General features: G+C 43.4%; 3 protein-coding genes across 7 annotated transcripts in view; 2 read left to right on the forward strand and 1 right to left on the reverse strand.

The window, feature by feature from the left end:
- The first annotated feature begins 198 nt into the window (after positions 1 to 198).
- On the forward strand, positions 199 to 2,656 carry LOC146964059 (kazal-type serine protease inhibitor domain-containing protein 1-like). The gene is made up of 4 exons (XM_085767007.1): positions 199 to 1,108; positions 1,260 to 1,420; positions 2,061 to 2,208; positions 2,307 to 2,656. The coding sequence occupies exons 1-4, from the start codon at positions 628 to 630 to the stop codon at positions 2,435 to 2,437; spliced, it is 921 nt and encodes a 306-aa protein (XP_085623133.1). The 5' UTR covers positions 199 to 627; the 3' UTR covers positions 2,438 to 2,656.
- A 12,449-nt stretch (positions 2,657 to 15,105) lies between these two features.
- On the forward strand, positions 15,106 to 18,246 carry insm1b (insulinoma-associated 1b). The gene has a single exon (XM_085767558.1). It carries the CDS (start codon positions 15,687 to 15,689, stop codon positions 17,154 to 17,156), a length of 1,470 nt encoding a protein of 489 aa, XP_085623684.1. The 5' UTR covers positions 15,106 to 15,686; the 3' UTR covers positions 17,157 to 18,246.
- A 1,897-nt stretch (positions 18,247 to 20,143) lies between these two features.
- ralgapa2 (Ral GTPase activating protein catalytic subunit alpha 2) overlaps positions 20,144 to 23,215 on the reverse strand; it is a 93,984-nt gene continuing 90,912 nt past the window's right edge. For 4 of the 5 annotated variants that reach the window (XM_085767308.1, XM_085767311.1, XM_085767303.1 and 1 more), the window contains one exon: positions 20,144 to 23,037. In XM_085767308.1, the coding sequence (XP_085623434.1) occupies positions 22,880 to 23,037 (158 nt within the window). In that variant the 3' untranslated portion in view covers positions 20,144 to 22,879. The remainder of the gene's footprint in view (positions 23,038 to 23,215) is intronic. The other variant, XM_085767304.1, reaches the window with a different exon arrangement.

A 23,215-nucleotide genomic window follows, 5' to 3' on the forward strand; every position in this document is an offset into this window, starting at 1 on the left:
GACCCTCTACAACACAGCTCATCTTTCTTCTAAATTCAGATCCATGCATGATAATTGCATGTCAAATCTGTATTAGGATCACTATGTTCACATGGACTGCTGTTGTTTTCTGCAACACAGCGAGCAGACTGAACAGGATTCTTTTATATCCTGTGCCATTTCTGAAGTCCGTTTGCCAGTTCTGCCCTCCCCAGAGACACTGGCACATGAAGAAAGGCAGCAGGGTTGGAAGGAAAGAAAAACGAGAAGAGTCGGATGTACCTGAGAGATGATATTTGCTCCCTCCATTCAGTGCAAATGCTGCCTCTTTGTTAGAAAGGATTTGGAGCTGATGAGGAAATCTCAAGGAGGAAAACAACATGGCAAAATAATTCAGCAGGGGTACATGGTAATAATAACAACAACAACAAAAAAAACAGTCCAAGAGGACAGAAAAGAAGGGGCACAAGGAAACATTTAAAACTCAGAGGAGGAAAACCATGTGACTATCTGATAGAGACCAGAAACCAGGACTGACATCTATCTTATGAATTCACTTCAGGTTGTTACAATTTCACAGTTTCATTTTGGGTCAGCTGCGTGCCTCCAAGTTGTTACTTCAGGATTTGCCTCAGACTTTGTGTGCTGATGCAGGGCAGCAGCATGGGACATCTCTGCTTATTTGTCTGTATGTATGTGATCGTATGGCTCCAGGCTTCTCTGGGGCTGCCACCTCAGCACCGCGGGTGGCTCCGGCTGTGGGAAGAGGGTGAGGGCTGCAAGGAGTGCAGCTATCGCCTCTGCCTGCCGGTGCCTGATGTTTGCCCCGCGGGCAGGGTGCAGGACGACTGTGGGTGCTGTGAGCAGTGTGCTAACGTGGAGGGGCAGCTGTGTGACCTGGACGGGGCTCAGAAGTTCTACGGTCACTGTGGAGAGGGCCTGGTCTGCCAGAGGAAAATACCAAAAAGGGAACACAGGGCTGAACCAGAGCCTACGTGTGTGTGCCAGGATAAGGGATTTGTGTGTGGTTCAGATGGGTGGACTTACCCAAATGTTTGCCAGCTGAGAGAGGCTTCCAGCCGGCGAAACACATCCCTGAAGCTCACTGGGAGAGGACCCTGCTACTCTGGTTACTGCACTCTTTTCTTTCATATGTTGTCAGTCCAGGAAACGTAATAGCTGTTAAGATTTCAGTGCATGTGTATAGTTTTCTTGGTAGGGGACGACTTTAAAGGGTCCTACTTTTGAACTTTGGGGTACTCCTTTCCTTTTTGCTGCAGCTCCCCGTATCCTTCAAGGTCCCAGAAACCTGTCAAACTACACAGGGAATGACATTGTGTTTGGCTGCGAAGTCTCAGCCTTCCCTCTTCCAAACCTGAACTGGAAGAAGAAGGGGAATGACAACTTCCTGCCAGGGGATGATCCTCACATCTCAGTCCAGGTCTGAAAATAACTGAGGTTGCATTGCATCACTGAACTTTTCATTAAGCATGCATGCGTATGTTCAACTGTTACCTGCAGTGTCTTGAAGTGTTACTTGAAGAGGACCTTTGTTTTTTTTTATCAAAGGGACATGTCACAGATTTTACATACATAGATTGTAATGATAGATTGTACGCTGTTATAATGCTCTGGAGTGAGGTTTCTAATGTCTGAAAGAGACACCTTCTGTTGCTTTGATTCTTCTGTTTTTAATTGTGGCCATCAATCATATATTTTCTTCACTTCTCCCCTAAAGAACAGTTCTAATTCACCAGGAGTGTATTCACAAATAAAATGAAACAAAATGTTTTTCTTTTTAACACCCACACAGCATTGTGCTCTTGTGCAGTCATTCACTCATAAACAGTCATACACTCAATTGGCTATAACAATTTTTTTTATTGTCTGTTCCATTAAAACACTGAAACAAGGGACTCAGTACTGGTCCCAGTGTGTGAGTAATGATTTTATTAGAGTCATGATTTATTTTTCTAAATTGCTTTCTACCACTGCTGCTGACAAAAGTCTCAACATACAACATTTCTTACATATAAATAAGGATGTATCAATTGTAAAGATGAATTCCTATTGTGTTCCAGGCTCGTGGAGGCCCCCAGCGCTACACTGTGTCTACATGGCTGCAGATAGAGGGACTACACATCTCCGATGCAGGGGTCTATTCATGCATCTCCCAAAATGCTTTGGGAGAGACATCTGCTTCTGCACAGCTCACAGTGTTGAGACAAGGTGAGTCAGTCAGCGGACTGTTGATCATTGTGGTATAACAGCTCAGTAGCACAGTAAACTCATTATTTTGAAAAAAACATTTCTTATCTACTCTCCAGCAGGGAAGATGATGAAGGGCCATGTGGAGGAGGAGAAGAAGGAGAAGGAGGAAGAGGAATACTTTGATCATTTGGAGGAAGGCAGTAGTGATGGACAGCTGGCGTCTGGAGATTACCTGGCATTAATTTAAATATTTTTTTTATAAGAGCAGGCTACTCTGGAAAAAAATAGCCTTGGAGAAACACAACAGATCAGCTAACATGCTTTTAATTTAAGAGCATGATGTTTGAAATTCACAACAGCTCTCTGCTCAGTTGTAAGATGAATAACTACTTCAGCATCACATTGCTTATAATTACCTTTTAAATGTATCATGGCTCACAAATAAATCATACCTGTTATTTGCTGTTTAGTGTTTTTGTAACTTGTGATCATAATTAACTAAATCTTCTAACACAGACATGCCCATTTAAAGCTGTTACAAAGTGTAAAAATGTGTATGTGCATATCTCCAAAAACACAACAATGCTAATTACAAATTGCCTACATGGCCATAAATCACTCTGAAAACTCCACTCCACCCAAGGTACACAAGTTGTGGTGTATTCATTCACTCAGAAAAAAAAGGTTATAGCAGCAGCGAGAGAGGGTGTGACCATCCACAGGGTCTCCATCTGATTCTCTTCATCTCTCTCCACCTGAGTGCCAGTTAATCCTCCCCTCATCCCCCGACTCCCAGCTGGATACACCGGCTCCTTCTGAATGGCGAGATGCATTAACGCAGAGGAACTTTCCCCCGCTGTCTGTTAGTAAAAGCTGATTGGAGATTACAGGCCTGTGGTGAAAACACAGCCCTCCATCTCATCTCAAATCACTTTCCACCCCTTTCTCTCCTTTATCTCTCCTTCGTCTCTTCATTTCTTTATCTTCTTAATCCCAACCCTTCTCTTTTTCAATGTCATCAACTTTCACTGGCCTCTACATTTCTGCCCCTATTCCCCTGTTTGACAGCTGAATGACAAGAAAGATGAAGAGGAGGAAGGAGAGAGAGAGAGGGGAGTGGAGCCAGAATGATGTCATGGGGGCATTTGTCCTCCTGGTGTGGAGGCTTCCCTTCCTCTGCTAATTACCTTGTACAAACTCGAATCTGATATGGCGGATATGAGGCCCAAATACAATTATTGTGGGCTAACAAAGAGATATTGAGATTCAGGGAATGAGGGAGAGACTGCAAGTGAGATAGAGGGAAAGGCACGCGTGCTGCCACGCGTGCACACACACACGCACAGCAACCACTTGCACGCACACACGCTCACATACCCACCCACCCACACACACAAACACAACCACTTGTCCTTCCCCTCCATTCCCTCAGATAGGCTAATGTTATTACTGGGGTAATTATCCTCATTAGTGCCAGCAGCTGTAGAGAGCCCATTGCTTGCTGTTCAAACTCCACCCCGAACCTTTCTGTCTTCACATCCCTTTTGTATTCCCTGGATCTCATTTAGAGACTTTGTCTCCAGCTTTTGCATGGAGGCAATTGTAAAAAAAATAGAGACCATCAAATATTTAATAAGGCCGAGTTACCCCTGTTTTCTGACCTATTAGAGATCATTTTTAGACGTGTGATGTGCTGTACTGCTGTTCGTCAGCAGCATCCTGAAGAACAGGATCCTAACTAAATAATTCAAGTGCAAAACACACATTAACAGTTCATAACCTGTTGTCAGCCGACTGGAAGACCATTTTTACAATTTTGATATAAATTAGTTATATAAATTAGTTTTTCCATCAGTCTTTTGCTCTCTCCAGGCTCTCTGGGGTGGACAATTGAACACTAGATGGCACTGTTTAGTCAAATAACCACTTCATAGTCCTCTCCACTGATGATCCTCACTCACTCCTCTGCTGAATTTTTCACTTTTTTACATCCCTCTAAAAAAAAACAAGCCGTTCCTCACCAAAGAAAATGAGCTGTCACTGCTGCCACTGTCCTCTCACCTTGGTTGCAGTGACACTTTTCACACTATTAAAAATTGGAGATTAATAGTATTTGCATAACTAAAGGTATTGCCTGTCTGCTTGTTTGATGTTTATGTGAGAGCACCCTGAAAATGATTCCCTTAATGGTTTTCAACTTTATGCTCTGCCGGCGCCTTTACACGCATATTATGAGAGCAGCAGCTGAAACAGGCAGCTTTACACCCCCCCGCTCTGTGAGATTGCCTTTTGTTTTATTGCCAGGGGCTGGTGTGGACAGTAAGTAACCTGTATACTGCTAAGCCTCGCATCAGGCGCTAAATGTCATGCATAGCCTGTTTTTATTGGCTGATATAGCCTGTTGTGCCCTTCTCCTTTTTCCCGGAAGCCATTGTTAAAGAGCTGGTTGTTAATGCTGCTGACCAGATGGGCTCCTTCTCTCCACAGGTCTGACTGAGGGGTGTTTACCATGCACTGAGCTGTGGATAACAGGTGAGGCTGCTGCTGGCTCCTTGACCAATCAGAGCGCAGCAGATGTCTGGCCTCTGCCTATAAACCTTTATGTGGCATTTGGGGTCGTATGGAAGTAGGTTTTGTAATAACATTGAATCAAAGTGAATTCTGGTTTATGCCTTTTTTTCCCACATCTGACTATTATCTGAGATGGTTGTGCAACAGATAACAATGAGCTACCTCCATATTCAGCCCACTGCTATAAGCCTCACAATATAGCCTACTTAGTTTTCTATTAGTTTGCTTTCTTTTATTCATTTATTTTTGAGTAAACCTATAAGGTCAAATAAAGCTCAAGTATCTTCTTGTGGAGTGGACCCTGGATATTTCAGACAACAAATCAGCCAGCCATTTAATTTTTGCTTTGAAAAATGTGGACGTTATTTCCAGAAATATTCCCTTATCTCTTGTGTGACAAAATTTTTCCAGCATTAGCTGGGCAAACAGTGAACATTCCTCTCTCTGTCCAATGCAGGCCATCTTGGATTACTGCAATTTGGTATCATGGCAACAGAAATCGTAAGGCCGGGCCTGGGATTGTTGATGAGTAGTCTTTTAAAGCTTTGAATCAATCTGCCTTAATGGACGACCTGTGTCTAGCGTGCATGTATGGATTAGTTTGGCTGGAGCACCTGTTCCTGTTCTGTCAACAGCAGATCAGGTTACTGGCTACACATTCACCTGGCTGACACAACTTCCTGTGATTGACAATACATCGGCTTACATTCACTAATGCCCTCGAAATATTATGACTGAATTTAACTGAATACTCTAATTTTAAGTGATGTGCTTGTAATAAATGATTTGGATTCATTTCTAAATCATGTGTAAGCGAATGACATACAATAAAAACAAACAAACGGATAAAGCTCTCATTAAACAAGAACACATCATATTTCCACATGAAATTACTGAATCTTTGTTTTCTGATTGTAAGATTATTTCCTAATGAGGCCTCTCTGGTTGATTACGGAGGGAAGCTGCTGGCATGGCCCAGTGAAGCGAGGCTGAGACTGAGCTTAGCATCTTTCCAAGGACAGCTTGTGCCTAACATCCGACCTGGACTGGGAAACAAAAAGCTCAGTCAAGAATAGGAATAACAGTCTCGCTGAACTTTGCTCCTGAGTATTGAGATTTCCACCCAGATATTGTGTATTACGCATATCTGTCTGGGATCTTGTGATATTTTGAAGAGAACTGGGACATTAGAGCAGCTGACAGGATATCAAGCATATCTTCTTCATACTAGACAAGTTTTAGTCTCCTAATCAGGGCAGATATCTCCTCTGTTTCTCTGAGCACGATATGAGGAAAATCCCTCAGGAGTCATGGTAACTTCATTCAGAATTAAAAACTGAGGAGTTGATCATTTCTAAGCTTGCAGCCAGCTCCATCATCCGTGCACGTGTAACCATTAACTGGTGTTCAAACAAACTTCACCCAGCCTGTGTAGAGTTAAACCTTAAACACAGACTTTTGTAAACTAGTCTAAATCAGGGAAATACACACTTGTTTCATCCGTTGTAAAGTCTTCTTATACGCTACTGTGTATTATTCCCTTGATGATGAAACGATTAGCTAGCCACCTTTATGCTAACCACAAAGCTGGACGGGTGATGGATGGGGCAACTGATAGACTCAGGCGGTCGGTTGGGGAGGCTTTGTCCTGGATTTCTGACACCTTCTATCTTGTGATCCATATAGCCCCCCCATTGCCTCCATCCAACCCCCAGATCCACCCCAGTTACCCCCACCAGCTGCCTCTGACCCCTCATCACAGCGCTGCCTCTGCCTGCCATGTGGTGGGAGTCAAAGGGTTCCCACCTATCGCTCATCAGAAAAGAACCCCACCATCTCCTGCCCCACGCACTAAATCACAATCAATCTCTTGGCGGACAGAGATGGATTGGGACGTCCACGACCCTGTACCTTTCAGGGAGGCCCCCGCCCTCCAAAGGGCTGCTGTCACTGACAAATAATGGAGGTGATTCTAAGGGGAGTGAGCAGGTCAAGTCTGCCGCCTCTGGAAGGAAGTTATCACAAAGCAATGGAGGGAAATTCTTTTCTCTTTAGGAACAACAGTCACAATGTCTAACAGCATGTCTGACAGAAGGACGTGTGGTGGAAAAAGTTCGGCTTTGATGCTAAAAAAAATTCTTTATAATAAAATCTAAATCAATCTAGATTCAGAGCATGTGTTTTTTAGTGATGTGGAGAAAATGTTCTTCAGACTTAACTGGTTGCTCTTCTGTGGCACCTGTATCAGTGTGCTGCTTTATGCCACTTATCATCATAAACCAAAAAACCTTTTGCCACAAAAAGGTTCAATAACAGAAAATAAAACGTGTTCATGTTTATTAGCAGCTTAAGAGGAGCAACACAGAGCTGTGCCTATAGGCTGTGTAATCCAATTTTGACTGACTGCAACTGTTTCTGTCTCATTAGCATAAGCATTTCAATATAAGATACATGCATGAATCAAATTACTGCTGGATGCGTCAGATAGATGTCTGTTCAGTGTATTTCTGTCTCACCAGCTAACCGTTAACTAACCGCGCTAACTGCTTAACTGTTAGGTAAAAGCATGTGTTAATTTGATTTAAATAAACTAGAAGTTGTGTAGTCATCAAATACAGCTTCACAAGTATGACTAATAATTCGGCTACTGCAGGTGCTTGCTAACATGGGACAGTCTCTGGATGTGCTACTCATTTCTGCTGCATACATTATTATGTTTCTCAAGGTTATTAAAACTGGGTGTATCCAGCTAATGCAGCTTAAACATACAACCAATTAAGTTATAATCAATCTAATAAATTCTAACGAGCCCATTAAGACTTTATAATGGTATATTGAACTATTTAAAGGTGTCATGCAGTATGTATAAACCTACATGTCCTCTCAGTAACCCTCAGTGTGCCTCAGTGCTGCCGTCTGTTTGCTGTTCCTTCTCTGCTCTCAAATCTTGACATTCTGCCATATGTTGTCATCTGTGTTTTAAGAGACGTTGTCTAGTGCTTCCTGATTTACTTCACAACAGACTGAGTGATTGCATCATTCACATGAACATTGACAACAAATATCATTCAGATATATAAAAGTCTCCACAATGCCATAACATGATGATTGGGAGTGAAAGATCTTATTCTCTATTCACTGCCAAGGACTCAAGAAGGACCATTCACATGTAGATGTGTCCTTCCAGAAGTGCCTCAGCTATACAATTTCCATTTAGATAAGGTGTATACACAAATAAAGAAAGGACATCGGGTTCTTCATTTGATTAACTAATCATAGTCTTTGTAATTCCACTCGGAGACCTTGAAGGGCAGTGCTGGGCTGTGCACTCTGATTAGCCTATGCATGATTGCTCCTGCTATGGCACAAATCAGTTCAAGTAACTCAACTCCATACACTACACAGTGGCTGTGATTAAACAGGCGATTAGGACATAGAGAGTTTCTGTCTGTTTAATCCCTTTTCCCATTGTCTAAATAGATAGTCACAGTATATTCCCTGATCAACAATAACTGAACACCACAAGAATTGGAGTGGGAGGTGATTAGGGTCTTAAAGCTCCCTGGAGTGTGGCTGCAGGTTGTTTGCGATTAGCTCGAATTTAAGGGTACATTCTGTTCTTATTACCTCTTCCTGGAGCAGGGAATTCATTATCTGATGTTAAAGCCGAAAGGAAAGAAAAAAAGAAAAGGAAAAGACACACACAGCCCCAGGACAGATGTAATATCTTTAAGTGAGAATGGAATTTATCCACATTTGTGGCACAAACATGCCAAGTGAGGAGGCTGCTGGTTCACATCGTATTGACAGACCAAACAAAACACTCCTCAACCTCACAACTCAAGCCTCAAAGTGCTTTAACCCTCTTCCCACTTCTCTGCTAGCCCTCTTCATCCAGTACAGTGGTGTGTGTGTATCATCTGAGGGCTGTATAGAAACTCTACAGCCCCTCTCCGTGACTGATCTCTTTTGATAGAGCTCATTATGCAAACTGTTCCCAACTCCTGCTGCATAATTAGCGCTTAATTAATTTGAGTGAAATCTTTCATCTGTCTGTGTCCGGCCAGCTCCTTCCTTCCATTTACAACATGATATTAATTTCAGAGGGGGGAATGGTAGCCCAGCTGATGAAAAGGCTGATATAATTAATCAAGCACTGTATCTTTTTCCTTCGTTTTTTGCAGGAATAATAATAAGTGTGATGAGCAGAGTCTGATTAACCCTATTATGCTCCCTAATTAGGGTGATCATTTAATAATCAAGGAAGCAGCACAATTATAAGAGAATGCAAATTATGCCACCTAATGAAGAGTGTGCCAATTCTGGGAATTCTTTGTTTGGAAAATGTGGGATTCCAAAATCAAAGGTCAAGAAAAGGTTTGTCTGTTAATATGCATATGTTAAGGGTGTACTTACATGGGTGAGTCTTGAATACTCCCAATGCTTTATACACTGTGGAGTACAAGATCTTGCTCTGGAGTTGCATATTATCGCAAATAAATTCGAAGAAGTAGCTTGCTATCAATGTATGATAAGGAAGTTCATACCAACCTAAATGTGGAGTTGGAGGCTCCAGCTAGTTAGCCTAGTTTAGCACAGCACAGTTTACATTTGCTTTGTCCAACAACCACTGTAAAAATAAAAAATAAAAAAGAAAGAAAGAAGAAGAAGCAAAAACTACAATTTGCCAAACTATTCTCGATTAGCTTCCTACATTATTTCCCCATAAAACCATGTTTTAATAAATAAGATGTAATGTGCTCAGTATCTTAAGAGGTGCTGATAGGGGTATGTCTTTACCTTTCAAAGGAAGCAGGCTAGCTGAGTTCACATTTCCAGTCTGAGTGCCAGGCTCAGCTGAATCACTGCTATTTGTGATCTTCTTCTCTAAATCTTGGCAGGAAATCATGATGATTGTATTTCCCAAAATAGAAAACTGTTATTTTCCTTTTTAAAGCAAAGAACTATTAACGCTGATGAAAAGGGATCAACATCATGTTAAAACACGTTTATTTGAAGAGTACATTATCACTCATCTGAGAATTGGAGCGGCAGAAAAACTGTGAATGTTCAGTAGGTTGACTCTTGTTATTTCAGGTACTTAAAGGGAACTGGGCACCAGCTTTTATTTCCCACTGGCCCCGCGTGTTTAATAGAGCCTGAAACCACTGTAAACTCAAGGGCACAAGTTTAGTACCATGGACAGCAACCAGTCTTCTTTGGAGAGACTATTGTAGCTGCTATGACACTCAGTGGACAGATCTATAATTTAAACTGTGACATTGTGAATATCAGGTCAAGAAACAGGATTTATGTATGTAAAAGAGATTGTAACATGTGTCCACGGCATCTGGTATAAAGTGAGATAAGCTGACTAACAGTTTAACACTATGAGAAAAATGACCAGTGTGTCGCTCCATATGTCAATAGATAAAGGATATGGCCCATTAGGTCTGCCAGAGTCCATCTTTCATTCCCATTGATGATACAGCTGCTGTCTACAATTTCATCAAGATAATGGTGACCTCATATATGGAGTCCATGAGCAATGGCCCTGATTTCATTTTTCTTACATGGAGTCATTACCACTATCATTACAATCTTCATAGAGCCAGTGAGGAACAGAGGACGGACCTTTTTTGTTGTCTACTTGTGTGAGAAATGCACTGACTACTACGCTTGTCAGTAAGATCCTTTATATGCTGGCTGCTCTTGCTGCACTGAGAGAGGGAGAGAGAGTGTGTCTATGTGTGCGTGCCTCTTCTACCTCTTTGTAAATGTGAGGTGTGTGCGTGTGCGCGCGTGCATGTGTCTACATGAATGTACCTCAATTTACTCCCCTTCACCCCCATAGTGCAGCTGTGCCTCAGAGAACTCTTGTGAAGTAATTGAATGAGCTGGGGCAGGGGGAAACCTGTGGCAGCGAATGTGGTGCCCGCTGGCCTTATTATCTGTAATACGGCAGTCGCTCTGCCTGCGCTTTCTCATCCACTCATGAATACAGAAATGAATGTGATGGACGTCAGAGGTGAGCGCAGAGGGGAAAAACAGGCCGGAGCCTGTTTTAATCAGCTCCCAGATAGAACAATCACTTTATCCACCTCGGCAGCTCAGAGGTGAATTAGTGTTTAACATTCCAGGGCATGCTTTCTGACAGGGGACTCCACCCCAAACAACCAATGGACTGTGGGGATTATTGAGAGACACTCTGATGCTTTTGATGAGTAAATTAGAGCTAAACACGCCCCTGGGGCTCCAGCTACTGATATGCCTGATATGTAGGAAGGCCTCTTTTAATAAGAGGCTCTTTACAAGAAAAGAAAATCTGCTGTTGTCCCTTTGAAGCCTTTGTTCATACATCTCTGCACACACAATATCAGATACAACCAAGAAAAGGGTCGTGTTGGTTTCCGTGATCTCATAAGAAACCTTTTTCAATTGTTGATATTGCATTTTCATACTCTGATCATAATCCCATACAACTGGCATATAGTCCTTATATATCCACTCATCTACTCGGTTTAAAGAAATAACATAAAATACCAGAAACATCTTCCCTTGTCCTCGCAGAGTCATCAGCATCACTGTCAAAAGTACAGATAACATCAGGGACATTCCCTGTCAACACCGAGGTCCATTAGTCCAAAGCTCAGAGCTATACCACTTTACAGGGCTTTTCACAGTAACCTGGTCTCGTGGGCATCCTTCTAAAGTACACTTTAAAGTCTAGACAGTGACCTCTATGTTGCTCTCATGGCCAAACAGCCAATGTCCCCATTGATCTTGCTGGTACTACAGTCTGACTTCTTTTTCCAGAAGCTTGCAGCAAACCTTTTACTATTGTTGCTCTTCACAGGTGCAGTTTGGCTGCTGTCTCACAGCTGCACATGTTGACTTCCCCAAGATAGCCTGCAGGTGATTCTCCAGGTCTTCAGCCAGAAACCAGCCAGTAGCAATTGGTTATACTTGACCCATACGGTGGCACAAAGTTGACTTTGGTGAAAGAGTCTTAAGGATTTCACCTTGAAGAATCTTTTTTTTTTTTTTTTGCTAGCATCGAAGATATCTTTTTTTTTTTTTTTTACTTTTCTAAAACTGTCAGTTCACTTCAGGTCCAGGTCAAACACAAGTACTTACTGAATGCACCTGTACCAACAGAAAAGTCTATGAAATGAAAAATGAATTAATTCATGGGAAAAATTAATATCTAAGTGCTTTTAGGGCTCAACTGCCGAACCTTTAATGAACTTCCTGTTAGCCGATTTAACTTTTTTAAATGTTTTGCTTTTTTAGAGCCCTTAGTGTTTTTTTTTCTCTAAAACCACAAGTTATAACAGAAACTCTTGTGATTTTAGTGTCTGATAAAGTTGCGCTTCTACAGAGAAACTTTTCTTCCTTTTGGAAAGGTCAAGAGTTTGAATCAAAAGAATATCCATGGCTTGTAGAAATGGGTCGACAAAAAGCAACAGGACTTCAAGTGAGTTGTTGTACAAAAACAAACAGAATATATTATGTAAATGTTGTAGGCTATCTGTGTGTAGTATATATACATAACTCCAAAAAATACACGAAAAAAAATGTGACCAGCAAATGCCCAATTAATTTAGACATGAGACAGGCTAACAAACCGGTGGATCAATTAAGAACATGGAAGAGAATTGAGCGCTGATTAGAATTGCTTCCCTGTGTTGTAACAGTTTGAATGTGTTTCACAGGAGTCCATTCACAACTGCATTTAAAAACCAATTATTTGAACACCAATTCATCAAACTCTGGCACTGTTGTTCTACTGTGTCATTGTTCTCTTGTTGGTGCCTGCCTGCTCTCAGTCTCGGGGACAAAAGCTGAAGTCGAAGCTATGCCGTGTCCACAGCCGGCCTGACTAAATCTGGGTCTCACACTGTCTCTCTCCATGGTGCTGAAAGAGCCCTCTATCACATTACAACCAGCTAGAATAGGACCTCAGCTAATCAATTACTATAACTGATTGACAATCCATTGAAAGTGGTCATGTAGTGAGCACCAATTACAGTCGTGTCCCATTCTACTTTTAAATTGGCTCAGGTTTGGCACAGCACACGGAGCCAATCATTCATGTGAGAGGTACAGGAGGTTTCTATACATGTATGGTGAGAAGAAGGTGTAATGAAATAAGCTTAAAGCTCCGTCTGTAACCATGATTAATGATTGACAGGAACAGCACTGTGAGATTCATGTAAAGGTGTCTGGGTGCAATGGTGGAGGAAAACTTTCTGTGTGTCCTCAGCATTAATCCTTCATCCTGTAGGTGGTGCAATGAAGTAAGATCTGGGCCGTGAGGCTGTGAGGCCACAAACTCAGAAATGTTTTACACCACCTAAAACATCTAAAACCTCTATACATTATACAATTTACTAATAAACCATCAGTTTAAAGTATTATTTGAAAGTGATTAATTACAACAATGTGGACACACAGACCCACTGTAAATATAATTTGACATCACTTCAGTGTATAAAATATAACTTATTCTCATAATTTCAACTTTGTTTTCTTTATGAGTTGTACTTAAGCAGCACAGTCTTGTGATCAAACAAATGAGAAGAACATTTTAAATCATATAGGCCTATGTGAGAAGGTTTTGGAGGATGTTAGTTGAGCCTGCATTAAAGCAGCTGCAGCTGTATGCTAATTAGGCGCCTATGCTTCCCGTCGGCGCAGGGCAGCACGCGCCACTGAGCAAACACGCGCATGCGTCGGTGTGGCCAAGGCCAGCACATCGGCCCACGCGCCCCTCTGAAATGATCACGGGGGAAAGAGGAACTCGTTAAAATGCCATCAAAGCTTGTACTCGCAACAAACCACGACTAATAGATGCGAGACCGAGGCTGAAAGAACAACAAGTAACAGAGCGCAGGAGGTAAACACGGTGCAGTCAGAGGTCAGGCTGCGTTTATATAGACCTGATCTAGTTTCACCTGTCGGGTTAGGCTGGAAAACAAAGCACGAAAAACATAATGCTGTGATTAAGAAGAGATAAAACTGAACAGAAACATTCACTTCAGAGAGAAAGACTTAAACTTAACTGAAGTAAAGTAAGTTAAACATTAGTTTGAACTCTTTAAACCACAATCTAAAACTTTATTTTCTGAGTTAAAACTTGTTTTTTTTTACAAGTTGAATTAAATGCGTCATTTAACCCTCTGCAGCCAAAATAACGGTGTGTTTTTTGAGGCAGGTGAGAAGGCACCGGGACACAGAGGCCTAATGAAAGGAGGGCGCAGGCCTGCGGCTCAGCTCCGATTGTGTAATTATTTGACTTGGTCATACTGCAGCTTTATGCAAATGAGGGGAACAATGTACGACGATGGAGATTAATTCCTCCCTGGTCTGCGGACTGAAAGGAAAAGAATGCGCTCTCTGCCAAGTGGCGCACTGCAGCCTACATTTAGCCTTTACAACGAAAAAAAAGCAGACAAATACACAATGTGTGAAGTATGCATAGAAACCATAGGGGAGCTGGTACAGAAGGAAAAGTTGTCTTTGTTCGGCAGACAGGAGGCTGCAGAGCTGCAGGGGGGCTCTGACACTCCGTTTTGTTTGAAGAATTTATTAAGATGCACCAAATCACAAAAAAACTCTTTATTTGTTTAACAGTTTGATCCAGCTCAGTGCAGACAGTAAATCCTGAAGCATGTGCTGTATTTTACTTAGTATAAACCCACATTCAACAATCAATGTCCTGAAAGCAGCTTCCACATATTTGTACAAACAGGGGTCCCGGGCTGTAACCAGCATTAACAGCAGCGGCTTTTAGAGGTTTGTGCAGCATTTTGCAGCACCAGCATCGGATGCGGCCTTCTTTGTCTGGAGCACTGATTCCGCCCAGCACGCGCCTAGCTGTGGGCCAGATTGGCCGTGAGTCCCGTTTCACAGTTAAGAGGTCAATTTGCCTTTCAAACGAAAAAAAAAAAAAAAAAGACAGGGATATCCAAGCACGGGCAGACGTGGCCATTGTGCACAAAGACCAGAGGGCCTTCTTATTACTTATGTATGCAGCGAGATGTCTGATTTATATGTCGAGTTAAACTACCGAGACAGACACGTGCCCTAAAATAAAGAAACACTCCCTCTATGGTGTTTATTTAAGACATAATAAAACAAAGGTCTATAAAAACTGGGTTATATAGTTTGCTGTTAGGCCTGGGTAATGTGCGTAAAGACCGTGCGTAAAAGAAGCTGGCGCACGGATAGAAAATTAAACAGCTGTGAGGCGCGCGGAGGTAAAACGGTGTGGAGAGAAGATGTGGTTTTCCAGTCAGCTCCGCGAGGTGAGGGCGTCTCTTTGAACAACATCATAGCTGAAAATGAAGCAAACCGAGCTTTTGGTTTGTATTAAACCAAGCCTGTCTCATCCCCGTCTTAATTCTAAATTGTGATGGTTGTGGCAGTGATGGACATTTCCTTTTGGCAGCTCTGGGGCCCCCAGAGGAGAGCCACAAAGCCGTGGCACGTGTGCATTTGTATAGGGGCCCATCAGACCGTAAAAAGAGGAGGGTCCCGGCGTGTGCCTCTGTCGGGGAGGGGCTGAGCGCACACATTAATGTAATAAACCGCCAGTACATCTGCTAAGCTATCTGCACATCCTCCAACGAAATCCACCAAACCCAGGCTCTGAGCCCTCCCACAATCAAATCCACTGGGGTCTAGGTCTCATCCGATTGGTCGGGGATGCTGCAACAGGGGGGGCGAGAACAATAGCATCATTCCGGCATAAAAAGAGTGGAGCTATGCCTTGGAGACGAAAACATTTCAGCAACAGAAGGATCAATATACTGGGGAGATAAAGTCCCACAAGCTTCTAGTGTTGCCATATTTCTAACAAACCTGGATACTCAAGACTTCACCCACCTTCCCGAAGTGCCTTTCCGCTGTCACTCGCCAAGATGCCCAAAGGATTCCTGGTAAAACGAAACAAGAAATCTGCACATGTTTCCTACCGGACTCGGTCAGACGAAGATGACCACCTGGAGCTACCCACCTCAGCTGCCTTGCCGACTCACAGGGACCCCTCCCCGCCCATGTCGGTGGCGTCCAGTCCGGACCGCGCCGCAGCATCGCCGGATTTCGCAGCGGCTGACGCGCCGGTGCCAAGACTGGAGAAGCCGGCACAGTTCGGCAACCCAGAGGCGGTGTGCCAAGCCCTCTACAGCCCCACCCGGCCCATCAGCAAGGAGCACGACAGGGGATATTTTGAGCGAAGTTTCAATCTAGGCTCGCCTATTTCTGCCGAGTCATTCCCGACACCTGCCTCCCTCTCCGGCCTGGACCATCTCCTGTACGCCCCGGTCGACCTGAAAATCGGTACCAGCAACAGCAGCCGCAGCGGCACCACCAGCAGCCTCCCGGCACCGAGCAACCGGGTCGGCACCAAGAGACCTGCAGCTGACGGTCCAGAGCGCAAATCTAAACCCGCCTCCAAAAAACCCAAAGCCATTAGAAAACTCAACTTTGAAGACGAGGTGACGACTTCTCCCGTGCTCGGTTTAAAAATCAAAGAGGGGCCGGTGGAGATGAAGCCGAGGGCGCAGTCCTCCGGGGGGAACAAGCCTTTGGGGGAGTTTGTGTGTCAGCTGTGCAAGGAGGCGTACGCGGATCCCTTCTCTCTGGCTCAGCACAAGTGCTCCCGCATTGTCAGAGTCGAGTACCGGTGTCCCGAGTGCGACAAGATGTTCAGCTGCCCGGCCAACCTCGCCTCTCACCGCCGCTGGCACAAACCCCGGACCACCGGCGCACCTGCGATGCCACCCGCACAGGGCATCAAACCTGAAATGGCCAAAATGCCACCGCTAGGTGTCAAGTCAGTCCCCGAGGAAGCCAAAGACATGAGTGACAGAGACACCCCGAGTCCAGGTCTGTCCGAGTCGGGCTCTGAAGATGGCTCATACGACTGCCAGTACTGCGGGAAGAGGTTTAAGCGACAGGCATACCTAAGAAAACACATCATGGGACACCAGGCCTTGCAAAAGAAAGTGCTGGAGGAGCATGGGTTTCAAACCAGCGACCGCGCTGCAGAGCAGACACCGGTGCCATCCTCCTCCTCCTCCACTGCACCCCCCTCCTCCTCATCCTCCTCCTCCTCCTCCTCGTCCTCAGAAGAAGCCTCAAACCAAAGCCCCCTCAATCTGAGCCCAGTGGACTGCCTGCTGTGCCCGGTGTGCGGGGAGAGTTTCACCAGCAGGGCCGGCCAGGAGCGACACCTGCGCCTCATGCACTCCTCCCAGATTTACCCGTGCAAATACTGCCCCGCCACTCTGTACAGCTCGCCGGGCCTCACCAGGCACATAAACAAGTGCCACCCCTCGGAGAACAGGCAGGTGATCCTGCTCCAAATGCCGGTGCGCCCCGCCTGCTAGAGACAACACTAAACTTGTGCCTTTGATGAAGGGTGGGGGAGATTTAAAGAGAAAAAAAAGGAGAAACAAAAGAGTTGCTTTGGCGTTTAAAAAAAAAAAAGAGTCCGTGATGCTCACTGCCATAACTTTAGGCCAATGAAAGGCAGGGCGGTTTGATGTTTCAGTGGTGTTTAATGAGGTGTCTTTTTCCATGCCAATCAGTGATTGTTGAATGCTTCTCTCTATATTTGAATTACATATAGGCCTATTTTGAGATTTTCTTTCTCAAATTAGTTTATCAAGAAAAAAAAAAGAATACAAAGCGTTAGTTTGACTGTTAAAGGGTATTTTTCTAGGACAGCACATGTGCTCAATGATAGCTTCTAGACCTAAGAAATGTCTTCAAATTCTCAGAAATCCTCTGCCCATCAAAGCCTTTTGACTTCACCGACCTGTGATTGCTCCATCACTGTAGCTTTACGCTAGTTAGTGAGTGACTGAACTTGTCAACTTTGTCCTGGTGGAGGAGAAAAAAAAGAGTGACTGAAGCATTCCCTGTTTAGTAGAACCACAAATGCCTTTAGTATACAAATAAGCCTAGTCCGACATAGCCTACATACACATCCAAATCCCGCTGTATAACTGCCTTAAAAAAAGAAGAAAAAGTCAACTTTTAGATTGTTTTAATTTTGAATGCTGGCACATATTTTATAATTATTATTATTGAAGATTGTTGCAATATTTTTCATCATATGTTTATTTATTTATTTATTCTAATTATTTTATGTAACTTATTGTTGTGTTTGTTGTGGTTTCTTTTTTCCCCTGTGAATCGTTCTGGAAGTTTACATGTCGTATAGCCAAAATGTTTTGTTGTTTTGTTTCTTTGGTCAGGTTCATGAGTTGTGATAACTGTCGTGGGTCGGGTTTTAATCTTCAATCTCCACAGCTCTTGTAAAAAAAGAAAAGAAAAAAACGTAAAGCTCTTACCTTAGATGCAATCTTTTTTAAGGACAAGTTATTTTTCTTAAATGTTGGCTTTTATAGCGCTTTGATTGTATGTGTATATCGTTGTTGTCTATCGAAATAAAAAAAAATATTTTCAAAAGGACACATGTGGTCTCCTGTTCACTTTTTTTTCAGACGGAGTGAGAAGCAGCACGTGATAGCCTACTAATGACCTTTTATTTCTTAATGAAAAATCATGATATTCCTGGAGGGAGTTTTTTAAGACTGAGATGGATGAGTTCACTGACTTTAATTTAATTCAACAGCTAATAAGCTTGTTGATCACAGTTTTGTTTGTCCCTTGTGTTTTGCTGTAATTTTCTGTGAGGGACTAAACGGCTGATAGTGAATTATTCCAAAGGCTTCTTATAAAATAGACTTCACATTATCATAGGAGTATGAATGATTTACATGGACATTTTAATATTTCATAAAGGCCTTTTATTTCGAAGGTTTTTTTTAAGAACCCAAATTGAAACCATTATCCTGCGCGTAATCCTTAAAAATCAATTTAAATGATTAAATTACCTTTATATGCCACACTCATATAATACTTAACCCTACTATTTTTTGTATAGAAGCCTATTATCGTTTTATTTAAAAACTATAAAATATTACACCACACCAAGACTTTCTATACAACTTTCAAAGATCAGCTGCAGTTTTGATCCAGATCAACTAAAGCTGGTTCCCAAACTGTGGTCCGCGGGTACCTGAGGTCACCGAACAAGTTTAAACAGAGTCAAGAAGCTGTAACCTGTCATTTCTCCCCCACACCGGCTCACACTCCGAACCTATTTAGTGTTGTTCAACAGGATAAAGAAAAAAAAAAAAACCTTACACATCCCCTCGGACAAACCTTTTGCCTTCGATTCTCCCCGTTCATCAGACTTATTCGCAGTAAATCACCGCTGCAGTGGCTCAATAGACGCCGTTTCCCTGCCACAGAGAAGCACTTAGGGCCTAATCATAAATTCCCTCCTTAATACCATGTCAGGACACGACAGGAGGACAAAGAGGTGGCGGATCAGAGCTCACCTCTGGAGCAGTAAAACATCTGTCTGCTTTGGAGGACTCATGCAGCTCGATTTTTGTAAAGCTCCCGCTGATTTAGGGCGTCAGGGCTCAGCTGCTGCTGGCTCCATATCTGACCTCCACAACCTGAAAAACATGCGCAGCTTCCAACTGTGAACACATAAGCTACTGTCCACACAGGCCTTATCAGTGGAAACTTCATTTCAAGTCTTGTTAGGCTGTATATAAATCACCTGTCACTGGCTTTAACTCCACAGTGTTTTCTCTTCCTGCTGCTGCTGAGTGGCCTCTTCTCTCTGACACTCTGCTCCTGTCCAAGGTCAAGAACTATAACAAACTTTTTAAATAAATGAGTGTCACCCCCCCTCAAGGCATCAGTGACAATACATCAAGATATAAAGTTTTTTTTTTTTTTTCCAAGTGTGAACATCAGTGTGACATGAAATAATACATTCTGGTAATAATGATGGGACAGCCAGATCCTGCCTGTTGTGCTGCTTCTCAGAGGCAGTGATTGGGGCAAAGAGCCCCGAGCTGGATGAAAATGAGCTAACATTAGGCTTCTTTCTCACCCTTTTTCACATACACACACACACACAGTTTTAGGGCTCCAATTACAGTCAAGTGCTTTTCTTGCGTCTTTATGTGGCTCAGCCGAGGCAGGGCACCCGTAGGTGCTGCAACCACTGCACCTGTACCTCCTGGTGAGGATCCATTATGCTGGCCTGCCCTGAGCAGAGCAGAGCAGCAGGGGAGACAGATGGGAGGAGGGTCAGGTTACCCCTGCTGCTGCTGCTAACACGGTCAGGCCACGGTCAGAAAGCCCATGGTAACAGCACACACACACACACACACACACACACTCAAACACACAGAAAAAACCCACACCCACCATCCACACAAAAATCTGAGGTTGCAAAATTAAAATGTTGCTGTTAGGAAAGAAACAACTGACAATGTTTCAGTAGAATTTCAAATTGATTTAATGAAATGTTTCAATTTTCACATTTCTAATAAAGATAGCAGGTCGTTAAAAACTGTTTGATATGTTGACAAGTAATGATGAAATCTTCAAGCTTTTTTTCCTCTTTCTCTTATACAAAGATTATATTACAGGCATTAATATATTTATATTCAGAGGACGCTGTGGTCCTCAAATTTGACACAATGTACAAGGATTTCTAAAACGAGAAGAAAAGAAAACAACATACTAGGACTAACACTAGCTCGTTTTCTTCACGTATATAAGACACACAATCCTTATCTTGGTCCAAACTAACATCAAAAGGGGTGGGGGCTGAGACCCCCCTCCCTTCCCCTCCTCCTCCTCTCAACAGACATCATCTATATCCTACAATCTTTAGATCAGCATCCTGGGTGGTTCCTTCAAGTGGCTTTGGGGGGAAATAAAAACCAGAGATGTGATCCAGGCCTATATATCTATACATTCTTCAAATAAAAAGAAAAAAAAAAGAAAGAAAAGAAAACACAAGAAACACAAAACTGGATCCAACTCTCAGCACCTCCACTCTCCTGCTGTTTGGAGTCTCTGTCTTCTGCTCAGAGACAAACAAAAGGAGGCGAGATGAGAGAGAGCTGGAGGAAGAGATGACGGGTGAGCGTGGGGAAAGTAAGGCATAGTAGTGCAACAGATGGGGATAGTGTTGCAGCTTGGGTGGAGCCCTCAGAGGGTGTGAGTGTATAATGTGTGTGTGTGTGTGTGGGGAACACCTGGCTACCATGACAACGTGAGCAGGGCAGGTTGGAGGCCTGGTTGTTGTTGCTAGGAGGGCTGTTAAGAGTTCAGCTCTGGCATGCCAACTGAATCCAGCCCCTCACCCCCCTCCTGTGGCCCAAAGGAGGCAACATGTAGAGGGTGGGGGGGTTGATGGGAAAGAGGAGGGGGCTGGTGCCACTTGATTCCATTCAGGGGGGTAAAGACGGAGCAGCGTGCCACCTGTAATAAAGACTAAAAGAAGAGAGGCCCAGCGTCTCCAAATCCATCAGCTGTTGTTGTGGGAAGCGCACGACGCTGACCTTTAGAGACGCAGCCGAGGAAAACTCTTTTGTTTTTTAGACGCTAACGAGGAGATGTGGTGCAGGGCGGCCATGGTTTGTCTCACATGATGAAGACAAGGAACTGAAATCTGATTATTGGCAGCAGAGGTGGTGTGGGACAGCATCTTTAGAGGACAGACATTACACAGGCACTGTGAGAAGCTCCCTCAGAAAAACATACACACGTACACAAACACGCACACACGCACACGCACACTCACACACACACACACACACACACACACACACACACACACACACACAAATGTACGCGCACCAGTGCATGGAGTTAGGATTCACCTGAGGCTCTGGTGGTATTTTTCCTCTAAACAGCAACATGAATACATAAAACAAGTCGACAGCAAAATAATTCATCAAATACTCCTCTCTCTATTTACATCTAGCAAACAGACACCAGCAAATAAATTTTAAAGCAATATACATCCAAGAACAAGGAGAAACATTCTAGTTAATCAATGACAGTGAGTGCAAAAACGTTGTTTGGGAACGTTGGAATGTCGATGTCTTAGCCTCACCGGACAGGGGAAACTGATCGCAGAGGAAAGAGACAGGAGGAACTTATCGGATTACCGGACATGAGCCTATGTTAACGACGTCAGAAAACAATTACAAACGCAGTCTTTTCTCATTCCAGTGGAGTTGCATAAATCAAATCATGACACAATCCATCAGAATTAATTTAAAAAGAAAAATTAGAGTGATAAAAAAACCAAAAAGAAAAACAAAACAAATTTAAATTCAGCTCAAGTTCGAAAAGACGTCACTGATTGTCCACTCTGGGTTCAAAACAATTAAAAAAAGCCTCTGGCTTCACGCTACAGGGACTCCTAGAGCAGGAAGTCTGTGTAGTACAAATCATTCTGGGGAGGTATTCCCCATGCATCAGTCTTTTCTCCTTCTCAGCCGCAGGAGGACGGTCCACCAGCGTGACCCAAACTGATGCTACCGAGCAGGACAAGAACATCACCCCGTCACTAGCTGAAGTGGTATCTTTGACACAGAAAAAGGTTGTGGCAAGTGCAAAAAAGAGGTAAAAAGGCAGACACGTTCATAAATGGATACCAATGTCTTGTGCAGTTTTAGCATGATGCCATTTACAGCTGTGTCATTCAGTGCTAAGTGAGATACAGAACCAGGGTAAAGCAGTCTCCCATTCCCTTACTTTAGTAAGACCTTTGTTTCTCTAGTGCATTGAGGCTGCACTAGCAATGAGAATAAAAATGACACTCTTCTGTCACAAGTTGCTTTGAGACTTCTCAGTAAAGTCAAGTCTTCCTATGTTGCTGATTCCTAAGCTGGACCAGGATGAACATAAATAGCTTAGTCTCATATCCATCTTGATTAATGCAGTCAAACACCACAACAAACGGAAATGTATCAGTGAAATCAACAATTGCCACTTAAATTAAAAAAAATGCAGTATGCTCCAGTTACATCTTTAGATGAGACAAAATAAAACAAGGAAAAAACATTTCACGCAAGAAAAAAAAAAAAAAAGAGGACAGAAAAAAGAACTCTTGCAGTCACGGCTTTATGAGTGAGGTTCTTCTATTAAAGGTATTAAAGGCTGCACTCTGAGGGGGCGGGGGCTGGGCTGGGCTGGGCTGGGCTGGGGGAAGAGCTCAGGTGGAGGATTTGCTTATAGCGCTGGCTGATCGGCGGAGTTTTCCGGAAACTCGGTTCTTTGTGGCACGGGGCATGGTGGGAGAGACCTGGTCCACAGAGTCCGTGGGTCCTGCTGGAGCGCTGGCTTCGGTGCTCGTGCTGCCGGTGAAGGAACCTGGGAGAGAGATGGAGGGAGAGTTTGTGGATAGGGAAAAAGAAGAAGAAGAAATAAAAAGAGAGACAACAACGGAGAGAGACAGAGCTGGTTAGACGTAGGCAGCGGTTCACTGGGCTTTGTGTGATTGCTGTATATCCCAGCATGCTTTGTCATGCATCTGGCTGCTTCCCAAATC

This window comes from Trachurus japonicus, chromosome 22 (assembly GCF_045865225.1).
Source record: "Trachurus japonicus isolate A0001 chromosome 22, Traja_1.0".
Taxonomy (NCBI): Eukaryota; Metazoa; Chordata; class Actinopteri; order Carangiformes; family Carangidae; genus Trachurus; species Trachurus japonicus.

Bases quoted from the DNA above. Each gene is read 5' to 3' on its own strand.
- LOC146964059 (XM_085767007.1), top strand. From the start codon at position 628: ATGCAGGGCAGCAGCATGGGACATCTCTGCTTATTTGTCTGTATGTAT. The intron at 1,421-2,060 runs GTCTGAAAATAA...ATTGTGTTCCAG, and splicing joins ATCCTCACATCTCAGTCCAG to GCTCGTGGAGGCCCCCAGCG. The intron at 2,209-2,306 runs GTGAGTCAGTCA...TCTACTCTCCAG, and splicing joins GCTCACAGTGTTGAGACAAG to CAGGGAAGATGATGAAGGGC.
- insm1b (XM_085767558.1), top strand. From the start codon at position 15,687: ATGCCCAAAGGATTCCTGGTAAAACGAAACAAGAAATCTGCACATGTT.